Source organism: Nerophis ophidion, linkage group LG23 (genome assembly GCF_033978795.1).
Source record: "Nerophis ophidion isolate RoL-2023_Sa linkage group LG23, RoL_Noph_v1.0, whole genome shotgun sequence".
Lineage (NCBI taxonomy): Eukaryota > Metazoa > Chordata > Actinopteri > Syngnathiformes > Syngnathidae > Nerophis > Nerophis ophidion.
The window spans coordinates 32,610,691-32,637,988 of record NC_084633.1 but is presented as its reverse complement, the minus strand read 5'-3'; the positions used below and the strand labels follow the sequence as shown (position 1 = coordinate 32,637,988).

Genomic DNA, 27,298 nt, shown 5'->3' with positions numbered 1-27,298 from the left:
CGCAGTGACGTCACAGGAAAATGGACGGGTGGATATAGCGATGGTGAAAATCAGGCACTTTGAAGCAGTTTTTCGGGATAGGTAAAATTTTGTAAAAAACTTCGAAAAATAAAATAAGCCACTTTGAACTGATTTTTATTGGTTTTAACCCTTCTGAAATTGTGATAATGTTCCCCTTTAAGAATTCATCATTGATATATAAACTATCAGACTGCGTGGTTAGTAGGGGCGGCATGGCGTAGTGGGTAGAGCGGCCATGTCAGAAACCTGAGGGTTGCAGGTTTGCTTCCCACCTATTGACATCCAAATCGCTGCCGTTGTGTCCTTGGGCAGGACAGTTCATCCTTTGCCCCCGGTGCCACTCACACTGGTGAATGAATGATGATGAATGGTGGTGGTCGAAGGGGCCGTAGGCGCAAACTGGCAGCCATGCTTCCGTCAGTCTACCCCAGGGGAGCTGTAGCTACATATGTAGCTTATCACCACCGGGTGTGAATGAATGATGGGTTCCCACTTCTCTGTGAGCGCTTTGAGTATCTAACAATAGAAAAGCGCGATATAAATCTAATCCATTATTATTATTAGTAGTAGTAGTATTGGGTTTCAGTGGGCGTTTAAATAGCACCTGGCTGATTGACACCAGGTGTGGCCAGATGCCAATCAGCCGCAGGGAAACAGGACTCAGGGAGAGAAGCAGGAAACAACCAAAATAACAGCGCTGACAGGAAATAAGGACAAACACAGAGGGAAAACCTAAAACATAACCAAACTGTCAGGGACAAGCCTAACAATTATCCCTCTTCTGTCTACACACAGTGTCTGCTTGTAAGTACTCTGTGATTGTGCGCTGCCGAACATGCTCCTCTGCTCGTAAAACCAGAAATGTCATGACGTGACGATGCCCTGTCATGCACATTTAAAAAAAAAAAAGGGGGGGGGGGGGGGCTGGAATCGGTACTTTTAAGAGGCAATATAGTACCGGATATGATTCATTAGTATCGCGGTACTACACTAGTACCCGTATAGTTTATCTGATGCAGTGTGTTAGTCAGTAAATGATGTAATATTCAGCATCATTTCACGTGTTTTCTGTTCATAACATGACCAGAAATAAATGAACACTGAAATACAAGATGCAGGTGAAGAAAATGGTTTTGTTATTTTCATTTGAATTCCAAATGTGAGTTGTGGATAGCAACATTTTGCCCATGTCCTGACAGAACCATTTGGTTGAAGTAGGCTAGGAAAATGAGCTGGCTGCCATTTTCATTTTGTCAAAGGGGGGGGGAATAAGGTTGTAGACTCCTGCTGCATGTACTGTTGCTGCTATTGAAACCCTAATTTCCCAGAGGGATCAATACGGTTATTTCTAATCCAGCCTGAGCTAATCTTTTCTTTTTTTAAATGACTTATTTTGTCATTATTGAGCTAATTATAAGGGATTGTCCAATTCATACAATATGATTATGATCAGTACCGGTCCTTTACTGAGCACTTCTACTGCATCAAGTTTTGGTAACAATTTAGTATGGGGAACATATTCACCATTAATTAGTTGCTTATTAACGAGCAAATTAGTAATACATTGGCTCTCAATTAGTCATCAAGTACTTATTAGTGCCTTATTTTGCAAGGCCTTATTATACAACCAGTAAATTGTAAATGCATTATACTTGTATAGCGCTTTTCTACCTTTTTAAGGAACTCAAAGCGCTTTGACACTATTTCCACATTCACCCATTCACACACACATTCACACAATGATGGCAGGAGCTGCCATGCAAGGCGCTAACCACAACCCATCAGGAGCAAGTGTGAAGTGTCTTGCTCAAGGACACAACGGATGCGACTAGGATGGTAGAGGTGGGGATTGAACCAGGAACCCTCAGGTTGCTGGCACAGCCAGTCTCCCAACCTCGACACGCTGTCCTCAGTAAGTCGGTAACGCTTTAGTATGGGGAACATATTCACCATTCCTAACCCTAACCCTCTAACCCTAACTCTAACCACCTAACCTTATCCATCCATCCATTTCATACCACTTATTCCCTTCGGGGCTGCGGGGGGCGCCGGAGCCTATCTTAGCTACAATCGGGCGGAAGGCGGTGTACACCCTGGACAAGTCGCCACCTCATTACAGGGCTAAAAGCTGAAATGACATAACTCTAAATTAAGTCTTTGTTACTTAGAATATGTTCCCCATACTAAAGTGTTACCCAAATTTGATAACTTCTCCAATTTTATATTATCCAAAAGCCCAAACTATTACATTTATGCCCAATTTAACATTCTGTCAATTTTATGTAGACGCTTTAGAAAGTTTTGACCTCTGTATGTATGTCGAGATTATTGCAAAACTTTTTAATCAAATTTTAATAATAGGATATCGAGACTGATTTGGTGGATTTAAAGATTCCTCCTTCAAAAATGTCCACCTGTTGGTAGGTTGGTACTAAATTGTAAATGGCTATTTGGTGGGTAGATTTTGCAATGAATTTTATTGTACTGTATTTTGTATATTGTATGTTTATGCATACCGTATTTTTCGGCGTATAAGTCGAAGTTTTTTTTTCATAGTTTGGTGCGACTTATACTCGGGAGCGACTTATGTGTGAAATTATAAACACATTACCGTAAAATATCAAATATAATTTAGCTCATTCACATAAGAGACTAGACGTATAAGATTTCATGGGATTTAGCGATTAGGAGGGACAGATTTGTTTGGTAAATGTATAACATGTTCTATATGTTATAGTTATTTGAATGACTCTTACCATAATATGTTACGTTAACATACCAGGCACCTTCTCAGTTGGTTACTTATGCGTCATATAACGTACACTTATTCAGCCTGTTGTTCACTATTCTTTATTTATTATGGTTATTTTTTTTCTTTTTCGTACACTTTAAAAAAACCTCTAGATTTTGCGGTAAAAAAAGTCGCCTCACCATATAATCTATGGTTATTATTTTTAAAAAATGTATTATTGTAAATCAATTAATGTTTATTTATATAGCCCTAAATCACAAGTCTCTGAAAGGGCTGCACAAGCCACAACGTCATTCGCGGTACAGAACCCACATAAGGGCAAGGAAAAACTCACCCCAGTGGGACGTCTGTGATAAACCTTTTACCACAGATTTTTTTTTCCAACAAATGACTTATTGTCCTTTTTACAGTGTATAATTTAATGGATAAATTGCTTTGAAATATTTAATGCAGTTATTTAAGTATTTATTTTCAGTTCGAAAAAAAATTGTAATTCATAATATATAATATTTTTTGCATTATTAGATAAAATTAGGGCAGCACGGCGGCACAGGACTTAGTGCATGTGGCTCACAATATGAAGGTCCTGAGTTGTCCTGGGTTCAATCCTGGGCTCGGGATCTTTCTGCATGGTATCCCTGCGACTGCGTGGGATCCCTCGGGGTACCCCGGGTTCCACCCACCGCCAAAGTCATGCACCTGGGGATAGGTTGATTGGCAACACTAAATTGGCCCTAGTGTGTGAATGTGAGTGTGAATGTTGTCTGTCTATCTGTGTTGGCCCTGTGATGAGGTGGTGACCTGTCCAGGGTGTACGCCGCTTTCCGCCCGAATGCAGCTGAAAGGCTACAGCACCCCCGCTACCCCAAAAGGGACAAGCTGTAGAAAATGGATGGATGGATAGATAAAATTAGGTTAAAAGGCTATGTAACTGCATGCAGTACATTTATGTTTGTCTTGTCAAAATGGAGTCAGGTATATATGTTGACATCCGCTTTTTGGATCGCTACATATCATTGTTTATTGTTCCAGTTTTTGTATCACTCCGTCATTCCACCTGTTTGGTTCCTGTTTAGTCCGTTTCCATCCATCCATCCATTTTCTACCGCTTATTCCCTTTCGGGGTCGCGGGGGGCGCTGGCGCCTATCTCAGCTACAATCGGGCGGAAGGCGGGGTACACCCTGGACAAGTCGCCACCTCATCGCAGGGCCAACACAGATAGACAGACAACATTCACACTCACATTCACACACTAGGGCCAATTTAGTGTTGCCAATCAACCTATCCCCAGGTGCATGTCTTTGGAAGTGGGAGGAAGCCGGAGTACCCGGAGGGAACCCACGTTTCCATGGTTTCTCATTAGTTCCACTTGCTACTCTCAGGTCTCGCACACCTGTTACTTGTAATCATCTTCCCAATATAAGCCTGCCTCTTTGTGTTGTTCATGCTGGGATCCAAATTTGCTCTCACGCAACGGTACGTCTGCTATGCTAATTTGCTTACACGCAACTCTTTATTATTCTCGCGAGCTCTCACGCTACGCATTTGTTTCATTCTTAGCTCTCATGCTAAATGTTTTTTTTTCCCTTTTAGTGTGCCTACGTGCCAGTGTAGTTTTCCTATTTTTATTCCTAGCTTCCATGCTAGCGCCATTGGTTTGTTTTTCTATTAGCTCCAGTATTTTTGTTCTATAGCTCCTTTTGTTATTTAAATAAATCATAATATCATACCTCTTGCTGTGTTCTCGTTCGACGCATCCACGAAGGGACAAACTTGGCATCACTATGCCACACAGACGTAACAAAAAAACAAACAAACAAAAAAACAAAAACATATATATATATATAATATATATATACACACACACACACACACACACTTTATGCGCATCATTACTTTCAGGTTTTCGCGGGCCATATAAAATTATGAAATTATGCGCCAGGCCAGATGTGGCGGGCCTTGAGTTTGACACCTGTGTTCTGCAGTATAGAAAAACAGTGCAAAAGTGTTTCTGCAAATGTGACGACATGCTGACAAACAAAACAATTAACGGCATTCAATTCCCCCAAGCTTGCCTGCACACCAAAGCATCTTCCCCAGTCGCTCATTTGAGCTGCTTCACGGTCAAACACACCATCAGCAGCTCCCACCGTTAAGACATCCGTACTGATTGGATACATTTTTGCCTTTACCTGTTTAGCTGTGAAGTAGGCCATGGCCGTGTCCGTCACGTGGTAGGCCTGCAGGCTCAGCTCCGATAGGTTGGGCAGAAGCTGCGAGATGGCGGCGATGGCGTCATCCGCCACGTTGATGCAGTCGCTGACACTGAGCGACGTCAAGCGAGCGTTTAAACTGGACCACAGGCCGGCTTCCGTGAAGTCATTGCATCCGGACAGCTCAAGGTGCATGAGACCCTGCATTTGCTCCAGCATGACCTGTCACACAAAAGCAGTGTGTTTGAGTCTCTGGAGTGGAATACTGAATCAGTGTCAATGTTGTTTCGTAGTGGTGGGCAAATTATTGCCTTAGGGATTTGAATGTCTGTTAAAGGCCTACTGAAATGAGATTTTCTTATTTAAACGGGGATAGCAGGTCCATTCTATGTGTCATACTTGATCATTTTGCGATATTGCTATATTTTTGCTGAAATGATTTAGTGAAGAACATCGGCGATAAAGTTTGCAACTTTTGGTCGCTAATAGAAAAGCCCTGCCTTTACCGGACGTCGCAGACGATGACGTCACCCGTTGATGGCTCCTCACATCCTCACATTGTTTTTAATGGGAGCCTCCAACAAAAAGAGCTATTTGGACCAAGAAAACGACAATTTCCCCATTAATTTGAGCGAGGATGAAAGATTTGTGTTTGAGGATATTGATAGCGACAGACTAGAAAAAAAAAAATAAAAAAAAAATAAAATGTGATTGCATTGGGACGGATTCAGATGTTTTTAGACACATTTACTAGGATAAGTCTGGGAAATCTCTTATCTTTCTATTGTGTTGCTAGTGTTTTAGTGAGTTTAATAGTACCTGATAATCGGAAGGGTGTGTCCACAGGTGTCTTGAGGCCAGTGTCTGATGGAAGTCGACGGCAGATACAAGGACGGCGCAAACTCAGCTGATCTCCGGTAAGTGGCAACTTTTTACCACAATTTTCTCACCGAAAACTGCTGGTTGACATTTGGTCGGGATCCATGTTCGCTTGAACGCTCTGATCCATAAAAAAGCTTCACCTCCGGGAATTTTAAACAAGGAATCACCGCGTGTTTGTGTGGCTAAAGGCTAAAACTTCCCAACTCCATCTTTCTACTTTGACTTCTCCATTATTAATTGAACAAATTGCAAAAGATTCAGCAACACAGATGTCCAAAATACTGTGTAATTATGCGGTTAAAGCAGACGACTTTTAGCTGTGTGTGTGCGCGCAGCGCTAATATTTCCTTATAGTCCGTGATGTCACGCGTAGACGTCATCCTTCCGTGACGTTTTCAACAAGAAACTCTCGGGAAATTTAAAATTGCAATTTAGTAAACTAAAAAGGCCGTATTGGCATGTGTTGCAATGTTAATATTTCATCATTGATTTATAAACTATCAGACTGCGTGGTCGGTAGTAAGCTTCTCAATTATCCAGGTTATTAGGGGTGTCAAAACATAGATTCTGTTCGAATAAATCGTGATTCTTATTTGCAACGATTCTTAATCGATTCAAAAATCTATTTGGCTCTATTTATTGGCAAATCATATTGAATGCATCAAAACTATGATTGAACACATGTGGAGTTATGTACTTAACAAAAAAGGTTAAAATAACAGAAAACATGTTTTATATTCTACTTTCTTCAAAAGTGCCACCCTTAGCTCTGATTACTGCTTTGCACACTCTTGGCATTCTCTTGATGAGTTTCAAGAGGAAGGAATGGTTTTCACTTCAAAGGTTTGCTTGAAACTCAAGAGCTGTACGCTTTATAGTCCAACCAGTCGACTAATCGTTAAGATAGTTGATTAATCGACTATCTAAATGGTTGTTAGCTGCAGCCCTGCTCTTAAGATGAGCTGACTAATGTCAACATGGTAGTTGTTTTCATAAACAAAAAACAAAACTAGCCATTGCTTTGATATTCCGACATGGTTGATCCTAATGGATGTTTCAGTTTGTTGGCATGGTTTTCCTCATTTTCTGCATATTCAAATTTAGATTCTTGTCTTTTCATAATATTTTATACTCTTATCTAACAGTGTTGATGCGGGAAATCCCGTGTCGTCACTGCTACCCTTTTGGTTAAGATCAGCTATGGTCTTGTGCAACATTTTGACAATGACCGCTTGTTTTTGTTTTCACCGTGACCGTTAGGGAGTTTCTATGTTCGACTTGCACGGCTGATGTTGCGCATTTATTCGGCTTTCCCTCAATCGTTTGCTTTTTACTTCAAAATGCATGCAAGGCTTCCCAGAGTCACATTTCCCGAAGAGAAGAAAAACAAAAGCAATCAATCGATAAATATCATAACAATAGGAAGGAAGTCAAGTTATTCTTATGATGAGTACCACAGTTTGATGACTTTGACCAGAGGTGTCCGAAAGGGAATTCTACGGCCCACACCTCGTTTTGTACAAACCATACGAGCCACATTAAAAAGAGTTAGCGTAGCATGCATATAATGACCTGCAGCCGTAAACAAATGTATTTCACCAGGTGTTCTCAACCTTTTTGACATCGGGGCCCATCTTTTCTACTACACCTCAAATATTAACAGTAAATTAGTATTTTTACCGTTGCTTTTAATCATGTTCGAAAATTATATCTGACTTACTTGCAGTTCAAAATCTCTTCAAATGATATGAAACCATGTGTTAATGGCAAAGATTATTATTTATTCAACACATAAACCTAATATAGTGCAAAGGAAGTGGCTCATAAATAAATTCCCCAAAAATAATTTCCAATACAATTATGCCGTGCTAAATTATATGAATTAATAATATGTGTCATAACTAAACTGTCAAAATTAAAGTGCAGAGGAAAATACAGCTTTATCACTTTAGCCATATTTCTTGCGCTTAAGAAACTTCACTGCCACAAGTGGTAGAAAAGTGTATTACAACTAGAGATGTCCGATACTATTGACCGGCAAATGTTTTAAAATGTAATATCGGAAATTATCGGTTTTGGTTTCAAAAAGTAAAATGAATGACTTATTAAAACGGCGCTGTACGGAGCAGTACATATCCGGTAAAACACGGACGTACGGAGCAGTACAAAGGAGTTGTGTCTTCCAGACAGCATTTTCATTTTTCCGGACTATAATGTGCAATAATTTTATATGTATATGTATATGTATATATATATATATATATATATATATATATATATATATATATATATATATATGTATATATATATGTATATATATATATATATATATATATATATATATATATATATATATATATATATATATATATATATATATATTCTTTTTTATATATTTTTTTACTATTTATATTACTAAATCATTGTGTATGCACCTTAGGGGATCTGCTCCAATTTCGTTGTTCTTTGAACCTGTTCACTGTAATAATGAGAATAAAACTCTCGTATATTTAATGACAAACTACCACAAAGAGCATAAAGACAATAACCGCAGTCTTTAAAGTGTAGATTGGTTTTGTAAACAATTCAAAAGTTGCTAGTCATATTAATAAGACGACTATCTAGAGATGTTAGGATCAGGGTTTTATGCGATACCGATCATTGAGTGGGATCGGCCTACATTGGTACCAGGTCCACATGCATTAACTGTAATTTTTTTTAAATGTTATATGAAGAGTGTTATAGAAAATGTAACAATATGAAGACAATATTTAAACTAGTACCATTTTCTTTTGTATTACATACAATTACATACAAAGTAAGGGCTGGCCGATATGGCCTTTTTTCAATATCTCGATATTTTTAGGCCATATCGCGATACACGATATATATCTCCATATTTTTCCTTAGCTTTGAATAAAACTTGATACATATAATCAAACAGTATAATGATTTTATGAGTCTACATTAAAACATTCTTCTTCATACATGCGTTTGTTACGTCTCGCCTCGACTACTGTAACGTATTATTTTCGGGTCTCCCCATGTCTAGCATTAAAAGATTACAGTTGGTACAAAATGCGGCTGCTAGACTTTTGACAAGAACTAGAAAGTTTGATCACATTACGCCTGTACTGGCTCACCTGCACTGGCTTCCTGTGCACTTAAGATGTGACTTTAAGGTTTTACTACTTACGTATAAAATACTACACGGTCTAGCTCCATCCTATCTTGCCGATTGTATTGTACCATATGTCCCGGCAAGAAATCTGCGTTCAAAGGACTCCGGCTTATTAGTGATCCCCAAAGCCCAAAAAAAGTCTGCGGGCTGTAGAGCTTTTTCATTTCGGGCTCCAGTACTCTGGAATGCCCTCCCGGTAACAGTTCGAGATGCCACCTCAGTAGAAGCATTTAAGTCTCACCTTAAAACTCATTTGTATACTCTAGCCTTTAAATAGACTCCCTTTTTAGACCAGTTGATCTGCCGTTTCTTTTCTTTTTCTTCTATGTCCCACTCTCCTTTGTGGAGGGAGTCCGGTCCGATCCGGTGGCCATGTACTGCTCGCCTGTGTATCGGCTGGGGACATCTCTGCGCTGCTGATCAGCCTCCGCTTGGGATGGTTTCTTGCTGGCTCCGCTGTGAACGGGACTCTCGCTGCTGTGTTGGATCCGCTTTGGACTGGACTCTCGCGACTGTGTTGGATCCATTATGGATTGATCTTTCACAGTATCATGTTCTCATATGTTCTCATAGTCATCAGTATCACAGTATCATGTTCTCATAGTCATCATTGTCACCGACGTCCCACTGGGTCATTATCTTCACCGGTGTCCCACTGGGTGTGAGTTTTCCTTGCCCTTATGTGGGCCTACCGAGGATGTCGTAGTGGTTTGTGCAGCCCTTTGAGACACTAGTGATTTAGGGCTATATAAGTAAACATTGATTGATTGATTGATACTGAATTAATATATGCTCATTTTGGACTTTCATGCAGAGAGGAAAATCACAACTAAGTCAAATTACCAAAACTGCATTTATTAAACAGTTATTAAGCAGTGGCACAAACATTAATGTCATTTCCAAAACAGAAAGTGCAAGATTGTTGGAGACATTTTGAAAACAAGATATTAGTGAACTTTTGTGCATGATGTCACTAAGATGACATATCAAAAACACTAAATTAAAGTGCACTTTTTGTATAGAACGCCACTACAATAGTTTAAAACAAATAAAGTGCACTTTTGTGCATGATGTCACTCAAGATATTTCAATAAGTGTCAAATAAAAATGAGCTGCATGATAGGAAATCAAAGTGTTCATCATTCGCTATGTGGTAGGTTACTGCGGACATTATCTCCTTTTGTTGACTATTTTTTTCATACGGTGTTTATCTGAAATGTTTGCCTCTGCATTTTGATGGTGTGGGCGTGTGGCACGGAATGGAAATGTTGAAATGCGGAGTAAACACTCTTCATTCTCTAGCAGGAGACTTTTCAAACTGTGAAGCTTGTGTGGCATAGCGATGCCGGATTTGTTCCTCTAGGGATGCGTCGGGCAAGAACACAGCTTGAGGTAAGAAATCAAGATTTATTTAACTCAACACAGGCTAAGAACAAAAACACTGGTGCTAACCGAAAAGCTAACAAAAGCGCTAGCATGGAAAGCTACGAAAGCGAACGGAAACACAAACACGTGGCACGAAGGCACAAAAAGGGAAAACAAAATGATTAGCATGAAAGCTACGAATGAAATAAACCGCAGCGCGAGAGCTAGCGAGTAAAATTATGAAACGCAAGACATCAACTGTTGCATGAGAGCAAATTAAAGTCCAAGAATGAAGAACGAAAAGGGGCGAACTTAAATAAGGGAGGTGATTACGACAAACAGGTGTGCGGGAACCGAGAGTAGCAGGTGGAAATAATATGTAACCGTGGTGACAGACTAAACAGGAAATAAGGAGGTCAAACTACCGAAATGTGATATGAAAATGGAACAAAACAACAATCTGTGAATGATGCTACATATTAGCAGTAATGCTACTTTTTGTAGAAACGCTTTTCCCCACACTTGACAAATTACAGTTGTCTGTTCAACATATACCCACTTGAAGCCAAACCACCGCCAGACGATGGACCCCCTGCTGTTTTTCTTGGAAATTAATTCTTCCTTCATCTGTTACCAGATTCACACCTTCTTTCTCTCGTATTACCACTCGCACGGCTCCGCTAGCATCACAGCTAACGTTACCCATGCTGCTTCCTCTCTGCTCTGCGAGGGCGTATACGTATGAGACGTATGACATGACAGTATGTGACGTATGTTAAGAAGGTGCGCTTGCTGTCTGTGAGAAGGAGAGACAAGAAAGAGTGAGAAGAGCCTGTAGTGTAATGCCAGCACTGCATGAGAACGTATACCCGAATATCACGATATAGTCATTTTATATATCGCACAGAGACAAACCCGCAATATATCGGGTATATCGATATATCGCCCAGCCCTAATACAAAGTCAATAGTACACTATAACTAAAAATAAAATCTACACTCTTTTAAATAATTTGTTTTTACCCTCAAAAGTCCCCTTTGTCCATGGAGTCCCTAGATTGGTAAACTACAACAGAAATATTAAAACACAGATTCTGTTAAACCAAGAATATCAATCTAATACAGATCTCGGCAAAATACGGGCCGCGGGCCACATGCAGCCCGTTAAGATTTACAATCCAGCCCGCCGGATGTTCTACATCATGTTTTTTTTTTTTTCGACCTTTAACAGTAAAACTGTCACCGCCATTATGATGTGCAGTGCTGTTTTAAAAAAAACGCAATTCTTGAACTATAGAAAGTATTTCAATGGTCGAAATCTGCGCTTTTGTGTGTTATTACAGTAATCTACGTCACAGCAGCTCAGACCAGGAACAAAGCAGAGTGGGCAGGGTTTGTTTTCAGAGCAGCCAGCCCGAAACGCGTGTGTCAGAAACAGATCTCCCGTCCAAAGGCAAAACCCAGTAACTCAATTTTGGTCAAAACTGAGCTGATAATAATTTTGGAGTTCCTAGGTGATATGCTTTAGATTAATGTATGCGATATTGTAATTTGTTCCGTAAGTAAGCTGTTACGCGCATGGCAGGACCTAGCAACTACCACATAACCGCGTAGATACAACAGAAAAACCTAGTATGTCAAGGGACCAATCGGAGCTTCTTTGTCAGTCGCCTTATTGTCTTTAATGAGACATTTGCACAAATGGGGGTCGACGGTCAACCTGATTGTGATATTATGGCACAAGGGGATATTTGGATGATTGGCCCAGGACGTTGCAAGCACCTTCATTAAATGTATTGTTCTTGATTCTTCCCCTTGCATACTCTTTTGGGCAGATAACTGTGGAGGTCAAAATTAAAACTGGACGCTGTACACGGCTCTTGCCCAATGTGCAAACGCAGAATGGGGCCCACCCGAGATTGTGATAAAATATCTGGAGAAAGGGCACACGTTCATAAGAGCAGATTCAATCCATGGCTCAATCGGCAAGAAAATGAAAGCTCAAGAAAACATCTTTACGTTTGATGACTTTGTAGATCTTTGTAAGACAGCATCAAGGTAGATTGGTTTTCCTTTGTTTTCTCAAAATCAGCTAGAAGTGAGTTACTAGGTTTTGCCTTTGGACGGGAGAGATGCGGAAGCAGGTTTTTACGTGATATATCATATTGTAGGTGTTTATTACACTTAGCATTCATATTTTGCTGTTTGTTACATTTCCGTTGTGTTTTGCTTGATTGTAAAAGATACACAACGATGGAGGAGCTGGTCTGAGAAGTAAAAGAGGAGCGATGTTCATATGTTTGTTGATATTCAGTGTTTTATTGCTCATAGTTAATATTGTAAATCCCACTTTCTTTATTTTCTTGTACATTTTGGGTGTCCCATTCAGTAAAAAAAACTGTAAAATTCCATTCCGCTTTTTTGAGGTGGTCTGTCATAACGTTTTTAGAACTATATCGGACATTGTGACTTTTGGTATTAGTGTTCCTGGAAAAAAAAAAGGGACCCAAACACACATACTGTACAGCAGATTTTTACAGATAAATGTGTTTATATCATTTATATACTCATTGGCCCCGCAGACACCTTTTTTTCTCTCAAAGTGGCCCTCGGGTCAAAATATTTGTCCAACTCTGATCTAATCCCTCTGGGGACGGCGTGGCGATGTTGGGAGAGTGGCCGTGCCAGCAACCTGGTTCGATCCCCACCTTCTACCAACCTTGTCACGTCCGTTGTGTCCTTGAGCAAGACATTTCACTCTTACTCCTGATGGGTCCTGGTTAGTGCCTTGCATGGCAGCTCCCGCCATCAGTGTGTGAATGGGTGAATGTGAAAATAATGTCAAAGCGCTTTGAGTACCTTGAAGGTAGAAAAGCGCTATACCAGTATAATAGGCTGACCATATTCTGAAATCCCAAAAAGAGGACACATATATGTATGCCAAGGGCGGGACTCAGTGAAAATTTGCCAATGATACTCGAACTTGCTTTATAAATAATATATTCATTTAAATAAAGCATTTTTCTCCTCTGTTGACAGCAGTGTTGGCGCTAGGAACTTTTAAAATGGGGTCTCAGGGACCCCATCAAGTCATAAAAATGGGGTCCCTTAGTAAATTTTTAGGGTACCACTTTTTGTAAGCGTTTTGGAAAAAAAAAAAAGATAAATGTATGCATTATCCTGTTATATCTAATATTCCATGTTGTGTTTTGGAAAAAGGTTGTCATAAACGTTACTTCATCCATTAAAAAAATAATTAAAAAAAAGAAAACAAATTTGTATGCATATGTAAATGTATTCAGTTATAAACATTCATTCACTTTCTTCTTTTCTTCATGGATCTGAACTTTTCAGTTTTTATTCAATAAGCTGTAGGTGTATTTATTTCAGTATAAAAGTGTAAAAAGTGTTTTGCTTGGGTCATGAAATGATGATAATGGTGTGCCAGGGCATACATACATTTTTTATTTAACACTAAAATCTCTGGAGTCTACATCAACTTCTTATCTATCCCTCATTTCAAAATGTTTTAGTTCTTTTTATGTTGTTTGTTTTCCGCCGTTTTTTTTTTTGTCAAACAAAACTATGTTTTTAATGGCAAACGCACAAAATATGCAAAATCTTCCACCCAAAATATTTTTCAAAGTGGAATATTTGATGTGATGTAATGAGAACCTTGGATAGGTCAATAATTCATAATAACATTGATTTTGATTCAATATTATGTTTTGAGCAATGATATCAGTCAACATTGCAACTTTTTCTAAATGACATTTCACCTTTAAGCTTTTTTTTTCACTTTTGTTATGTTTTTGTTTATTTTAATCGTATTTTTAGAATGTGCCATGGGCCTTTAAAAAAAATAGCTGCGGGCCCCAAATGGCCTCCGGGGTACACTTTTGACACCCCTAATTCTGATAAATCTATCATAAAAAGCGGAGCATGCGCGTTTATCATAACTCTCTTGCTCTCTCTGTCCCTCCCTCACGAATGCTGCTGCGTGCGCACACACCTTCACAATTTGTTTTGTTTTTAACCCCTTCTTAACCTGTGTACATCGAAAATACCGTACACTTTTGAGGCATTTAAGAAATAGCATTTAAGAAATACCGCCCGGACAGCCCTCACAAAAGAGGACATGTCCGGGGAAAAGAGGACGTATGGTCACCCGTTTACCATTTGTATCGATTATTCACTGATATAACCTTTTGTTATCGACACGACTGAACTATGGAGCTTCCTCAGACTGCTGTCCTCTCTACCTTCAACTTGTTACTTTCTTGTTAATGCGCTTTCATTAACACTTTAACGAGGAACTGGTTTTTTGTGATGTTTCAAGCTACCTTAGCCGCTAGCTTGGCGGTTAGCATTCCTTCTTGTCTGCTCCCGCTTTTTCTCTTACTCGGTATGTAACATGTTTAGCCTCGTCCTCCAGTGATATTACTTGTAAGAAATGTTTATTTGCAACAACGGAGGTGGTGAGATACACAGTTCGCTGCTATCCACCTCTGAATAAAGTATTGACTATTTTTGTCGTTTACGTCCATCCATCCATTTTCTACCGCTTATTCCCTTTCGGGGTTGCGGGGGGTGCTGGCGCCTATCTCAGCTACAATCGGGCGGAAGGCGGGGTACACCCTGGACAAGTCGCCACCTCATCGCAGGGCCAACACAGATAGACAGACAACATTCACACTCACATTCACACACTAGGGCCAATTTAGTGTTGCCAATCAACCTATCCCCAGGTGCATGTCTTTGGAAGTGGGAGGAAGCCGGAGTACCCGGAGGGAACCCACGCATTCACGGGGAGAACATGCAAACTCCACACAGAAAGATCCCGAGCCTGGATTTGAACCCAGGACTGCAGGACCTTCGTATTGTGAGGCAGACGCACTAACCCCTCTGCCACCGTGAAGCCTGTCGTTTACGTGTTTTTGCCAAATAAATAAACATGCGATTTGATGTTAGTCATGTAAATAGAATATATTACACTTGACTGACAAGAGGTGGGAGGATTTGTAAAGAGATGTTTTTCCAAAAAACTGCCAAATGTCACTTATTGCAATATCAAGCTCCCAGATTCCGCCACGATGCTGTCAAAAGACTGCGTAGGGTTCGTCAGTTGAAGGCGCGATCAATCGCCGATGCCCATTTCAGCACCCACAACAAGGAAGTCCATATATAGATCAGGCAGTCAACACTTACAGCTTTTGCCATGACAACGGTGCACTCATCCCAGAATAGCCCTCACGTTAAACTGCTTCAGCTCACAGAAGTGAAACATGACAGCATGTAAACAAAGCCAACAAAATGTCACCAAAGGTTGAACCCAATTGTTGTTTATTTCAACTTACAGCTGATTCTTGTTTTTTTCTTGTTTTTTTTTTTCTCGTGCTCTTGCTAAAATTCTTAAGCCAAAGTAGACACCAATGATCCTAACTACTTGGAAAATGTATTTTTTTTTAAAAAAGTATATAAGTGGGGTAAAAAAGTATTTAGTGAGCCACCGATTGTGCAAGTTCTCCCACTTAAAACGATGGTAGAGGTCTGTAATTTTCATCATAGGTACACTTCAACTGTGAGAGACAGAATGTGGAAAAAAAATCCAGGAATTCACATTGTAGGAATTTTAAATAATTTATTGGCAAATTATGGTAGAAAATAAGTATTTGGTCACTTCAAACAAGGAAGATCTCTGGCTTTCACAGACCTGTAACTTCTTCTGTAAGAAGCTCTTCTGTCCTCCACTCGTTACCCGTATTAATGGAACCTGTTTGAAATCGTTATCTGTATAAAAGACACCTGTCCATAGCCTCAAACAGTCAGACTCCAAACTCCACTATGGTCAAGACCAAAGAGCTGTCAAAGGACACCAGGAAAGTAATTGTAGACCTGCACTAGACTGGGAAGAGTGAATCTACAATAGGCAAGCAGCTTGGTGTGGAAAAAATCAACTGTGGGAGCAATTATCAGAAAATGGAAGACATACAAGACCACTGATAATCTCCCTCGATCTGGGGCTCCACGCTAGATCTCATCCGGTTGGGTCAAAAGAATCATGAGAACGGTGAGCAAAAATCCCAGAACCACACGGGGGGACCTGGTGAATGACCTGCAGAGAGCTGGGACCAAAGTAACAAAGGTATCAGTAACACACTATGCTGACAGGGAATCAAATCCTGCAGTGCCAGATGTGTCCCCCTGCTTAAGCCAGTGCATGTCCAGGCCCGTCTGAAGTTTGCCAGAGAGCACATGGATGATACAGCAGAGGATTGGGAGAATGTCATGTGGTCAGATGAAACCAAAATACAACTTTTTGATACAAACTCAACTCGTCGTGATTGGAGGAAGAAGAATACTGAGTTGCATCCCAACGACACCATATCTACTGTGAAGCATGGGGGTGGAAACATCATGCTTTGGGGCTGTTTTTCTGCTAAGTGGACAGGACGACTGATCCGTGTTAAGGAAAGAATGAATGGGGCCATGTATCGTGAGATTTTCAGCCAAAACCTCCTTCCATCAGTGAGAGCTTTGAAGATGAATTGTGGCTGGGTCTTCCAGCATGACAATGATCCCAAACACACCGCCCGGGCAACGAAGGAGTTGCTCCGTAAGAAGTATTTAAAAGTCCTGGAGTGGCCTAGACAGTGTCTAGACCTCGACCCCATAGAAAATCTGTGAAGGGAGTTGAAAGTCCGTGTTGCTCGGCGACAGCCCCAAAACATCACTGCTCTCGAGGAGATCTGCATAGAAGGATGGGCCAAAATACCAGCTACTGTGTCCAAACCTGGTAAAGACCTATAGTAATCGTTTGACCTCTGTTATTGCCAACAAAGGTTATATTGCAAAGCATTGAGTTGAATTTTTGTTATTGACCAAATACTTATTTTCTACCATAATTTACAAATTATTTAAAATTACTACAATGTGAATTCCAGGATTTTTTTTTTTTTCACATTCTGCCTCTCACAGTTGAAGTGTACCTATGATGAAAATTACAGACCTCTGTCATCATTTTAAGTGGGAGAACTTGCACAATCGGTGGCTGACTAAATACTTTTTTGCCCCACTGTATTTAAAAAAAACCAAAAAGGTGATCAGGGATTTGATGTAGGATCTAGTCCAGATGTGTCAAAGTCGTTTTCACTGAGGGCCATGTCGCAGTTATGTTTGGCCCCATAGGCCCGCATCTAACAGTAAATACTATTAATACACAATTTTTTAAAATGCATTTTATTAGTTGATATTATAAAACTAAAATGTATTTAAAATTAAATTGCAATAATTTCACCTCAATGTTGTGTAAATTACTTTAAATAGAAAAAACATATTGCTGTTTTTATGGTACAAAAAAAAGGCAGCTCAGCTGCCACAATTTTCTTGTCAGATTTACATTTGTTTTTTTTACTGTAAATAAAAAAAAGATGCAATTTTACAGTAAAATTTACAGTTTTGTTTATATTTTTTTTACCGCAAATCAATAACTGTAGATTTTTCAGTGTATTACTGTAAATGCCAAAACGAAAGAAAAAGCAACAATAAGAATAACAATATAACAGAAAAATAAGAATATAAAAAGAGAAACTAGGCAGTAGTGACCATTTTTCATAATTGGACAATATTTAAGTTAACATAATTTGCGATTCCATAGACTACATATATTTTTTTTCTCCCAAAATGAAAGAAAGTAAGAAAAGTTAAAGTATTTAATTGATGTATATTATTTCCAGGCTTTTGAGGGCCAAATAAAATGAAGTAGCCGGCCACATCTGGCCCCCGGTCTTGAGTTTGACACCTGTGTTCTAGTCAATGGAATTTTGTGCTATTTTTACGGAGAATCACAACCTTTAATGTTTTCATTTAAACGCCCTCTTTCTCTGTTAATATTTCACTGATTACACTGTATTCTAATATTGACACATTTTTATTGTTCTTTCATTGCATTTTATTCAGTGGTATTATTTTGTATATCAGTATATTAAGGGCCTCATCTACTAAAGCAAGGGTCACTAAACAATGGCCCAACATCCATAATCTGACCCGGGGCATGTGTAAAGTTTTTTTTGTTTGTTTGTTTGTTTAAATTATTCAAGTGATATCGTTGATGTAGATGCCCATATTTACTGTAATAACTTACTTTACAAAAGGGGAGTGTGGGATACTTTTCTTGTTGCCTTATTTGTATTTGACTTTATTCAATTTTTGGATATATTTTAGGGTCTTATGCAGCTGAACCAGAGCAAGAGGGGACAGAAAGAAGTAAAAACAAAAAAGACAGAGGGGGAGATTGTGGAGACAACACCACAACAAAAAAAAAAATAATGCATATTACAGTATCTGCAAAGTATTAGCTAATATTTCATGTTTTTTTCGTACAAAGCTCAACAGTGTATGTAGTTGTAATAACACACGACAGTGGTGCGTTTAATCCAGCTGGTGTTTTTTTTTTTTTCCAGTTTATTTTGGATAAGCACTCCATTTATGTCGAAATAGCTTGGCTCTAAGCGCCACATTTACAGCCTCAAAGTCACTGACGTTACAAATTGTATCCCTTGTGCACTGCAACTTTCTCTGTGCAAATAAGAGACGTTAGAGTGCCCGTGTGCTCAACAAAGAAATATTGCATCTCCCACTTTTCCTGGAATTGTCTTTGGGCATCACGAACCCTTCTCTTCACTGCAGGCTTTGAAAAAGGCATGTTTGGGGTTGTGGAATATATTTGTGTTTAGTTGACGCACGGAGAATAATGTTATTTCCGCAATGTGTGTCGGTCCGCTTTTCCTCTCTACAGCAACACTGTGGTCGGCGGATAATAGCCTGGAAAGTACCGGGATAGTGAGCGCAAAAAAGTGATTGCTTCCGGAGTGTTATCCGGCGTCATAGAGAAATATATGTAGTGTTCATCGTGTGAGGCAAAGCAAATTAAACAATAAAAAAAACAAATAACGGTTTGAATTGGTCCAAGTCATCGGGGACTGTTATTACTGACGGACAGGTGTTGCGGTGTGCCTGCAGCCAGGCAAGTAAGAAAACCCTCGTCTCCATGGCAACGTCTTTCGCTTTCAATCATTTGCCGCTTTTCCACTAACGCAGTGGTAGGCAACCCAGAACGTTGAAAGAGCCATTTTGGACCCAAATAACACAACGCTGTCAGGCGGCCTTCATATAAAACTTGCGGGCCGCACTAACATTAAATTTTAATATTATGGTGGGGGCCGCAAAATACCGTCTCGTGGGCCGCAATTGGCTCGCGGGCCGCGTGTCTGAGACCCCTGTTTAAAATTGAATTGTTGTTTTGCTTGACCTAAGTTTTGTACAGCGCTCTGTCATTTGATCTGTGAAAAGCGCATTATAGATAAAATGTACTTACTTACTTACTAAAAGCAAAATGGGTTACGTTTGTAATGGGGGAAATACATTAATGCATCTTGTATTTATGTTAGCAGGAAATGAGCAGTAAGGTTTTCAAAGTGAAAATCAATCACAGTTTTACTGTAATTACAATTTGAAAGGGTTATACTAACATCCGGGAATTTTATCACACTAAACGGTATCTGTTACATCTGTATATAGATTAAATCTCAGTCATTCCATGAGAGCCGAGTGACTCACCTCCAAACCAGCGTCCGTGATGGTGGACCTCTTGAGGCTGACTGAGCGTACGCCCTTCTTGGAGAGCGGGTAGTTGTCGATGAACTCGCAAATGTCCAGGTCTGACACGCCCACTAAGCAAAACGCCTGGAAGCCACGCAGGGCGAAGGCCTGAAGACTGACAAACTCCTTCTCTCCGTTGGGTAACAGGGTGTAAAGCTCCTTGGCGTGCAGTATGGGTGTCACACCCTCCCAGAACTTTGACTGGTACAGCACTTTGCGCCATGTCTTGCATACCTGCGTCAACACGCACTTTTCAGCCGTGGTGAAGTACCAGAGCAGTCGGTTTAGCAGCTTCTCGTCCAGGACCAGCTGTCGCTCCAACAGGATGGGTTTGGGCAAAGTGAGAGGGGGTAGTTGACGAAGGCTCTTCAGGCCTAACAGCTGCTTTCCGGGTTCCAGGTCGGACCCCAGAATAGAGGCCGCCGAATGTGGCATGACCGCGCTGTCCAGGTGGTGGTGGTGGTGGTAGGGTAGAGAGGATGGCGGGGGAGGCAAAATGGAGGGCACTGAAGAGGACTGGCACAGACGGTTCTTGGCAGCAGGGGTGCCTTTGGTGATGCTGGCGCTCCCCAGACCGTTGGGCTGGCTGGGGGGCAACTTCACCATCCCGTTGCGAGTCACGCAGGGAGACTTCAGCTCGCTGGGGGTGGACATGTTCAACATCGGGAACCTGGTAAAAACAGAAGACCGCAATGTGAAAAGGATAAGAGAAACTAAACCATATTAGAGCACAGACCTAGGCCAAGGTACTCTAAAGTCGGGGAGGAAACATATGTCAGAGTACTATAAAGGTTCAGGGGCCAATACACAAGTCCAAAATAGTTGAAAGTGAGGAGTGGCCTTTTACTAAGGATTTTCATAATCGGATCTGATTTGTTCGATTTTCTTATCGGCGACGATCAGTCAAAGTTCTGGCATTTTAAAAAATAAACAAATGTGATATGTAGTGGTGTATACTGACTGCTCACTAGGTGTCAGCAACGTACTGGATCTGCTCTAGCTATACAGTACAGGCTAGAGATGCGCGGTTTGCGGTCTCATCCGCGGAGTCCGCGTGTCGGGCGGTTGACATGACGAAAAAATAGATTTTAATTAGATCCGGGCGGGTGGCGGTTGAACCATCCGGAAATATTTTATATGCATGGTTCCGTGATCAGTATCCTTTGCCATTCAAAGTGCCATTTAAGTCCCGTGTCATAAAGCGAAGAAGATAAGAGACGCTAATATTCTCCTAAATGACTGCCGGTAGTCACACAGATAATAAGTATTAGGGCGTGCTATGAAGCCATTGACTACAACAACATGTACGATCTGTTTGTCAGTCCAGCATCATGATGTGTGTGGTTTCCGCGACAACACGCACACGACTGCAAGGCATACTGGGTGACACAGAGTACACTACTGGTTGTGATATAAACAATTTTAACACTCTTAGTAATATGCGCCACGCTGTGAAGCCACACCAATTAAGAATGACAAACACATTTCAGGAGAACATCCTCACAGTAACACAACATAAACGCAACACAACAAATACCCATAATCCTTTGTATTCGTGATAATTCCTGACTATTTTATACACCCCTCTAAACACCTTCTCATTTCAATGCATTTTCTTTATTTTCATAGTTATTTACATATAGAGTGCCCTGTACTTTGCAGTGGTTTGTTGGGGGAGCAGCACCAGCAAAAGGGACTTAAACCGGATTGACAAACTGATCCAAAAAGCCGGGCAAACTATTGGCAACAAAGTCCCACAGGGTTTGATTTAAGAACTCCTTCATTCCGCACTCCATCCAGCTGTATATTCACGCGCCAAGCAGCAATAGATATGTGTCCATTACCTGACCGATTCTATGTTATCTACCTCTCTTTGTTTATAATGTATATTTTCTGCTGCCCTTATTTTTTTTTTTTTTTTGCTGCAGCTTTTACATATTCTGTAATATTGTACATGGTAATTGGGATTTGTTATATATTGTCTATATTACATAAAAATATGATATATCAGTATATAGTATAAACTGTATTATATTACATATATGTTGCATTTGATATTGTCACTATGGTACAGTTTTAATCTACTTAATACCTGTGTAGCTGCTAACAGAAGCACATTGTATATATGTTGTAAAATTTAATAGTTGATTAGAATAAATAAATACTATGTATAAATATGAGTTCATATTTACATATAATGTGATTAAAAATGTATTTTTGGTAATTTCATGCAAGTATATGTTAACTTTATGTTTGTTAGGAAACTGGAGTGGAACCTATTTTTTGTTCCGGTTTGGTCACATTGTTGGGGGGACAATTAATATCTGACAGAATAAGGGAAGAAGCATGATACAGCAAGCATTTGATGGAAGAGGTTAATAGAGTCTCGGCTTCAAAAGAAACTTCATCCCCTCAGAGTTTGTGAGGCCAATGAGGTATGATTCTTTCTGATGATGTATGTGGAATCATTGTGTTGTCTTTTATTTGACGTCAGAGTAATTGTAAGTTCTGTTTTTCTTATTAATGAGTTCCGACGGCGTCCTTTCCATCCTAACCCTTTCCATCCTTTGAAACTGAGCTACTGTGTGGAACAATTTCCCTTGTGGATCAATAAAGTCTTAGTCTGTATCAATTCCCAGGTACCGGGCATTGGTACCATATCGGTTCAAATGTCAACGGGACCATCCGTGACTGAGAGTACCTCAAACTTGACTAAAAAGAGTAAGTAAGAGTCATAAAGTTTTCCTACTGTTTGTAAAACAGTGGAAGGATCGTTACCATTGTAAAAGGGGCGCTACACCTCCTAACCAAGGCGGTGCGTCCCGGCCCGTGTCCAATTTCGAGGGGGCTGAAAGCGGGATTCTCTACACATAACCCGTGCAGAGATGGCATTCACAAGTTATTCTTCCATAATTCCGTACAACAATTAGAGATGCGGGAGGCCAGAACACAGCCGGTTGATTACGTGACGTCACGCCAGGAAGACGCGATCGCTCTGTGATGACAGCTGGAATTGAAAGCCGATATGAATCATCTAATAACTATTTGTCTGCTCACAGGAGTCTTTTGCAAAAAATTCAAAGAAGACGTGATGAGCACAATCGATCTATCCTCCCAACAACACACCTGCTCTCAGTAAATACTTAACTCGCCTTTAAAGGCGTTTGATATCAGACAGATCTTCGACTATTTAAAGACAGCCCTCGAACGGATCCATACACTCTTAAGAGGAAGACATTCTGGTCAACCTCACTTCTTTCTACACTGGCAAGGAGTATAAGTACAAAAGCATGGAGACACATCATTTCTTCGCACCAGTTTGATAAATAAACTGGGCATTCCACCATGAAGGACGATGTTGGACTTACAGTATTAGTGCCCATTATCTGCGTCGGCCAGCAATTCCCTTACAACAGCCATACATCCTTCTTCCGCTTATCCGAGGTTGGGTCACGGGGGCAGCAGCCTAAGCAGGTAAGCCCAGACTTTCCGCTCCCCAGCCACTTCGTCCAGCTCCTCCCTTGAAATCCCTAGGCGTTCCAGGTCAGCCGGGAGACATAGTCTTCCCAACGTGTCCTGGGTCTTCCCCGTGGCCTCCTACCAGTTGGACGTGCCCTAAACACCTCCCTAGGGAGGCGTTCGGGTGACATCCTGACCAGATGCTCGAACCACCTCATCTGGCTCCTCTCGATGTGGAGGAGCAGCGGCTTTACTTTGAGCTGCCCAGGGATGGCAGAACTTCTCACCCTATCTCTAAGGGAGAGCCCCGCCACCCGGCGGAAGAAACTCCTTTTGGATGCTTGTACCCGTGATCTTGTCCTTTCGGTCATAACACAAAGCTCATGACCATAAGTGAGGATGGGAACGTAGATGGACCAGTAAATTGAGAGATTAGCCTTCCGGCTCAGCTCCTTCTTCACTACAACGGATTGATACAGCGTCCGCATTAATGAAGACACCGCACCGATGCGCCTGTCGACCTCATGATCCACTCTTCCCTCACTCGTGAACAAGACTCCGAGGTACATGAACTCCTCCATTTGGGGCAGGGTCTCCTCCCCAACCCGGATATGGCACTTCAACCTTTTCCGGGCGAGAACTATTATATATAAAATTAGCTATAAGTTGCTTTCTTTTTGCTAGTCAAACATTTTCCTATCATAGATCATCTACAGTTGCTTTAATGGCAAAACTTAATTTTCAATCCGCACAGCTACAAGGACGCTTGTAAACGTACAGTACAGGCCAAAAGTTTGGACACACCTTCTCATTCAATGCAATGTTTTCTTTATTTTCATGACTCTCTACATTGAAGATTGTCACTGAAGGCATCAAAACTATGATACACTTTGCACACTCTTGGCATTCTCTGAATGAGTTTCAAGCACACCTGTAAAGTGAAAACCATTTCAGGTGACTGTCTCTTGAAGCTCATCGAGAAAAAGCCAAGAGTGTGCAACGGAGTAATCGGAGCAAAGGGTCGGTATTTTTGAAGAAAACAGAATATAAAACATTTTCTTTAAGCAGTTTTCTAAAACGGCAGGTCACCGGCGCAAAGCCCTGAGAAACAGCTTCAAAAGTGGGCTTTTCCAAAATACGGATGACCGTAACATCAACAGAGCACTGAGGGACGGTGACCCCTGTATTTACCCAAAATAATGCACATAATATTTTATTTTGCCCAAAGACATACAGTACAGGTCAGAATTTTAGAGACACCTTATCATTTCAATCATCTGAACTTTCCTCCAGAAGGTCTTATATTTGTCCATGTGATGTCAGATGAAACAAAAATGTTGCTTTTTTGCCACAATACCCAGCAATATGTTTGGAGGAGAAAAGGTGAGGCTTTTAGTCCTAGGAACACCACTCCTAAGCATGGTGGTGGTAGTATTATGTTCTGGGCTGTTTTTTTGAAACACCAATGGAACTGGTGCTTTACAGAGAGTAAATGGGACAATGAAAAAGGAGGATTACCTCCAAATTCTTCAGGACAACCTAAAAAAATCAGCCCGAAGGTTGGGTCTTGGGCGCAGTTGGGTGTTCCAACAGGACAATGACCCCAAATACAAATCAAAAGTAGTAAAGGAATGGCTAAATCAGGCTAAAATTAAGGTTTTAGAATGGCCTTGCCAAAGTCCTGACTTAAATGTGTGGACAATGCTGAAGAAAGAAGTTCATGGTCAGAAAATCAACACCGATAGCTGAACTGCACCAGTTTTGTCAAGAGGAATGGTCAAAAATTCAACCTAAAGCTTGTGGCTGGCTACCAAAAGCGCCTTATTGCAGTGAAATTTGCCAAGGTACATGTAACCAAATATGAACATTGCTGTATGTATACTTTTGACCCAGAAGACTGTCACATTTTTGGTAGACCCATGAGAAATTCATAAAAGAACCAAACTTCATGACTGTTTTCTGTGACCAACAAGTACATGCTCCAATAACTCTATCACAAAAAAATAAGAGTTGTATAAAGCATTGGAAACTCAAGACAGCCATGACATTATGTCCTTCACAAGTGTATGTAAACTTTTTGACCACGACTGTACATTTTACATTATAGCTAAAACTATTCATACAGTACATACTAAATTGTCCCATGTCTGATGTCTGTAGGAGTGTTTTCATGCATATTTGTACGTGCTAACGTAATGTAATCGAGCTAGCGTCGTTAGCATTTGAGAATATGTGGACCTGTTTACAAGTGTCCGTGTTAATACTATTAACTTACAATGGCATTCTTTTTGTATTGTTTCAGTTTCGTACATCCACCAAAATGTCACCGTGGACTTACTGAGTCAGTTTAGCAGATTGGAGAGCTAGCTTCCGCAGCTAGTGGGTTCATGATGATGACTGCTGTTTTGTTTGATCAGCTGTTTTACTGCCTTGTGTATTATTGTCTGTGCCTTGACGCCGTCTTTTGGATTACTTTGCTCACTGCAGGTGCTGCTGGTGGGAAATGTAATTCCTGTTTCGCGCTTTGAACCGGAAGTATACCCTGTTTTCGCTACTATTTGTCTATAGCATTTCTTCGAGAAGGGATTTTTCATTCATCACTTACTAAGCAGCATATGTACGTTTTACAGTATAACTAAAACGATTCATACTTACTAAACCGTCCCATGTCTGATGTATGTAGAAGTGTTTTCATGCGTATTTTTACGTGCAATCGTAACGTAATCGAGCTTGCGTCGTTAGCATTAGAGAATATGCTGACACGTTTACAAGTGTCTGTGTTAGTATTATTAACTTACTGTACAATAGCATTCTTTTGTATTGTTTCAGTTTCGTACATTCACCAAAACGTCACCCTGGACTTACTGAGTCTATTTAGCTGATTAATGGGTCCATGACGATGACTTCTGTTTTGTTTGATCGGCTGTTTTACTGCCTTGTGACAGGCACCGTTCGGAAACAATTAAGGTATGTAAATAAACATTTACAGAATCTTTCGTTTTGGGTATACATCTGCGACTTATGGTCCGGTGCGGCTGATATATGTAAAATATTAATTTTTTGTAAAATTTGGTGGGTTTGGCCTCAATACCAGTTCACTCTGAAGTCTGGAAATGATGGTGTATCTCTGCTTTGATTGATTGATTGATTTAAACTTTGAGTAGATTGCACAGTACAGTACATATTCTGTAAAATTGACCACTAAATGCTAACACCCAAATAAGTTTTTCAACTTGTTTAAGTCGGGGTCCACGTTAATCAATTCATGGTAGCACTTTTTTATATTTGTCAACAGTTTAGCCTTGGTGCAGGTCAGTGGCCGTCAAGTTACTTGCATGTGGACCCGTCGACATTACTCGGATTGGCTATCTCATATCGAACCACTCAATAAATAACCAAAAATAGCCATTTCCTGCACATTTACTCGTGACTTTGTTCATAGACATAAAGAGTCCATCCATCCATCCATTTTCTACCGCTTGTCCCTTTTGGGGTCGTGGGGGGTGCCGGAGCTTATCTCAGCTGCAGTCGGGTGGAAGGTGGGGGAAAAACCCTGGACAAGTCGCCACCTCATCGCAGGGCCAAGTTGTTTCGCATAAATCAGGGGTGTCCAAACTTTTTCCAGCAAGGGTGTCAGGCTTGTGCCTGACAGTTTGGTTAAGTTTTAAGTTTTCCTCTGTTTGTCTTTGTTTCCTGTCAGCGCTTTTATTTTGGTTATTTCCTGCTTTTCTCCCTGAGAACTGTTTCCCCTAAGCTGCGGCTGAT

The 27,298-nt window shown here is 40.5% G+C and overlaps 1 protein-coding gene across 1 annotated transcript in view; it reads right to left on the bottom strand.

The window, feature by feature from the left end:
• Nucleotides 1-27,298, bottom strand: part of fbxl16 (F-box and leucine-rich repeat protein 16) — an 81,529-nt gene that overhangs the window by 12,681 nt on the left and 41,550 nt on the right. Inside the window, exons 2-3 of the mRNA XM_061884186.1 lie at nucleotides 20,033-20,744; nucleotides 4,967-5,209 (exon numbers count right to left, since the gene is read on the bottom strand). Coding sequence (XP_061740170.1) covers nucleotides 4,967-5,209; nucleotides 20,033-20,737 — 948 coding nt within the window. The 5' untranslated portion in view covers nucleotides 20,738-20,744. The remainder of the gene's footprint in view (nucleotides 1-4,966; nucleotides 5,210-20,032; nucleotides 20,745-27,298) is intronic.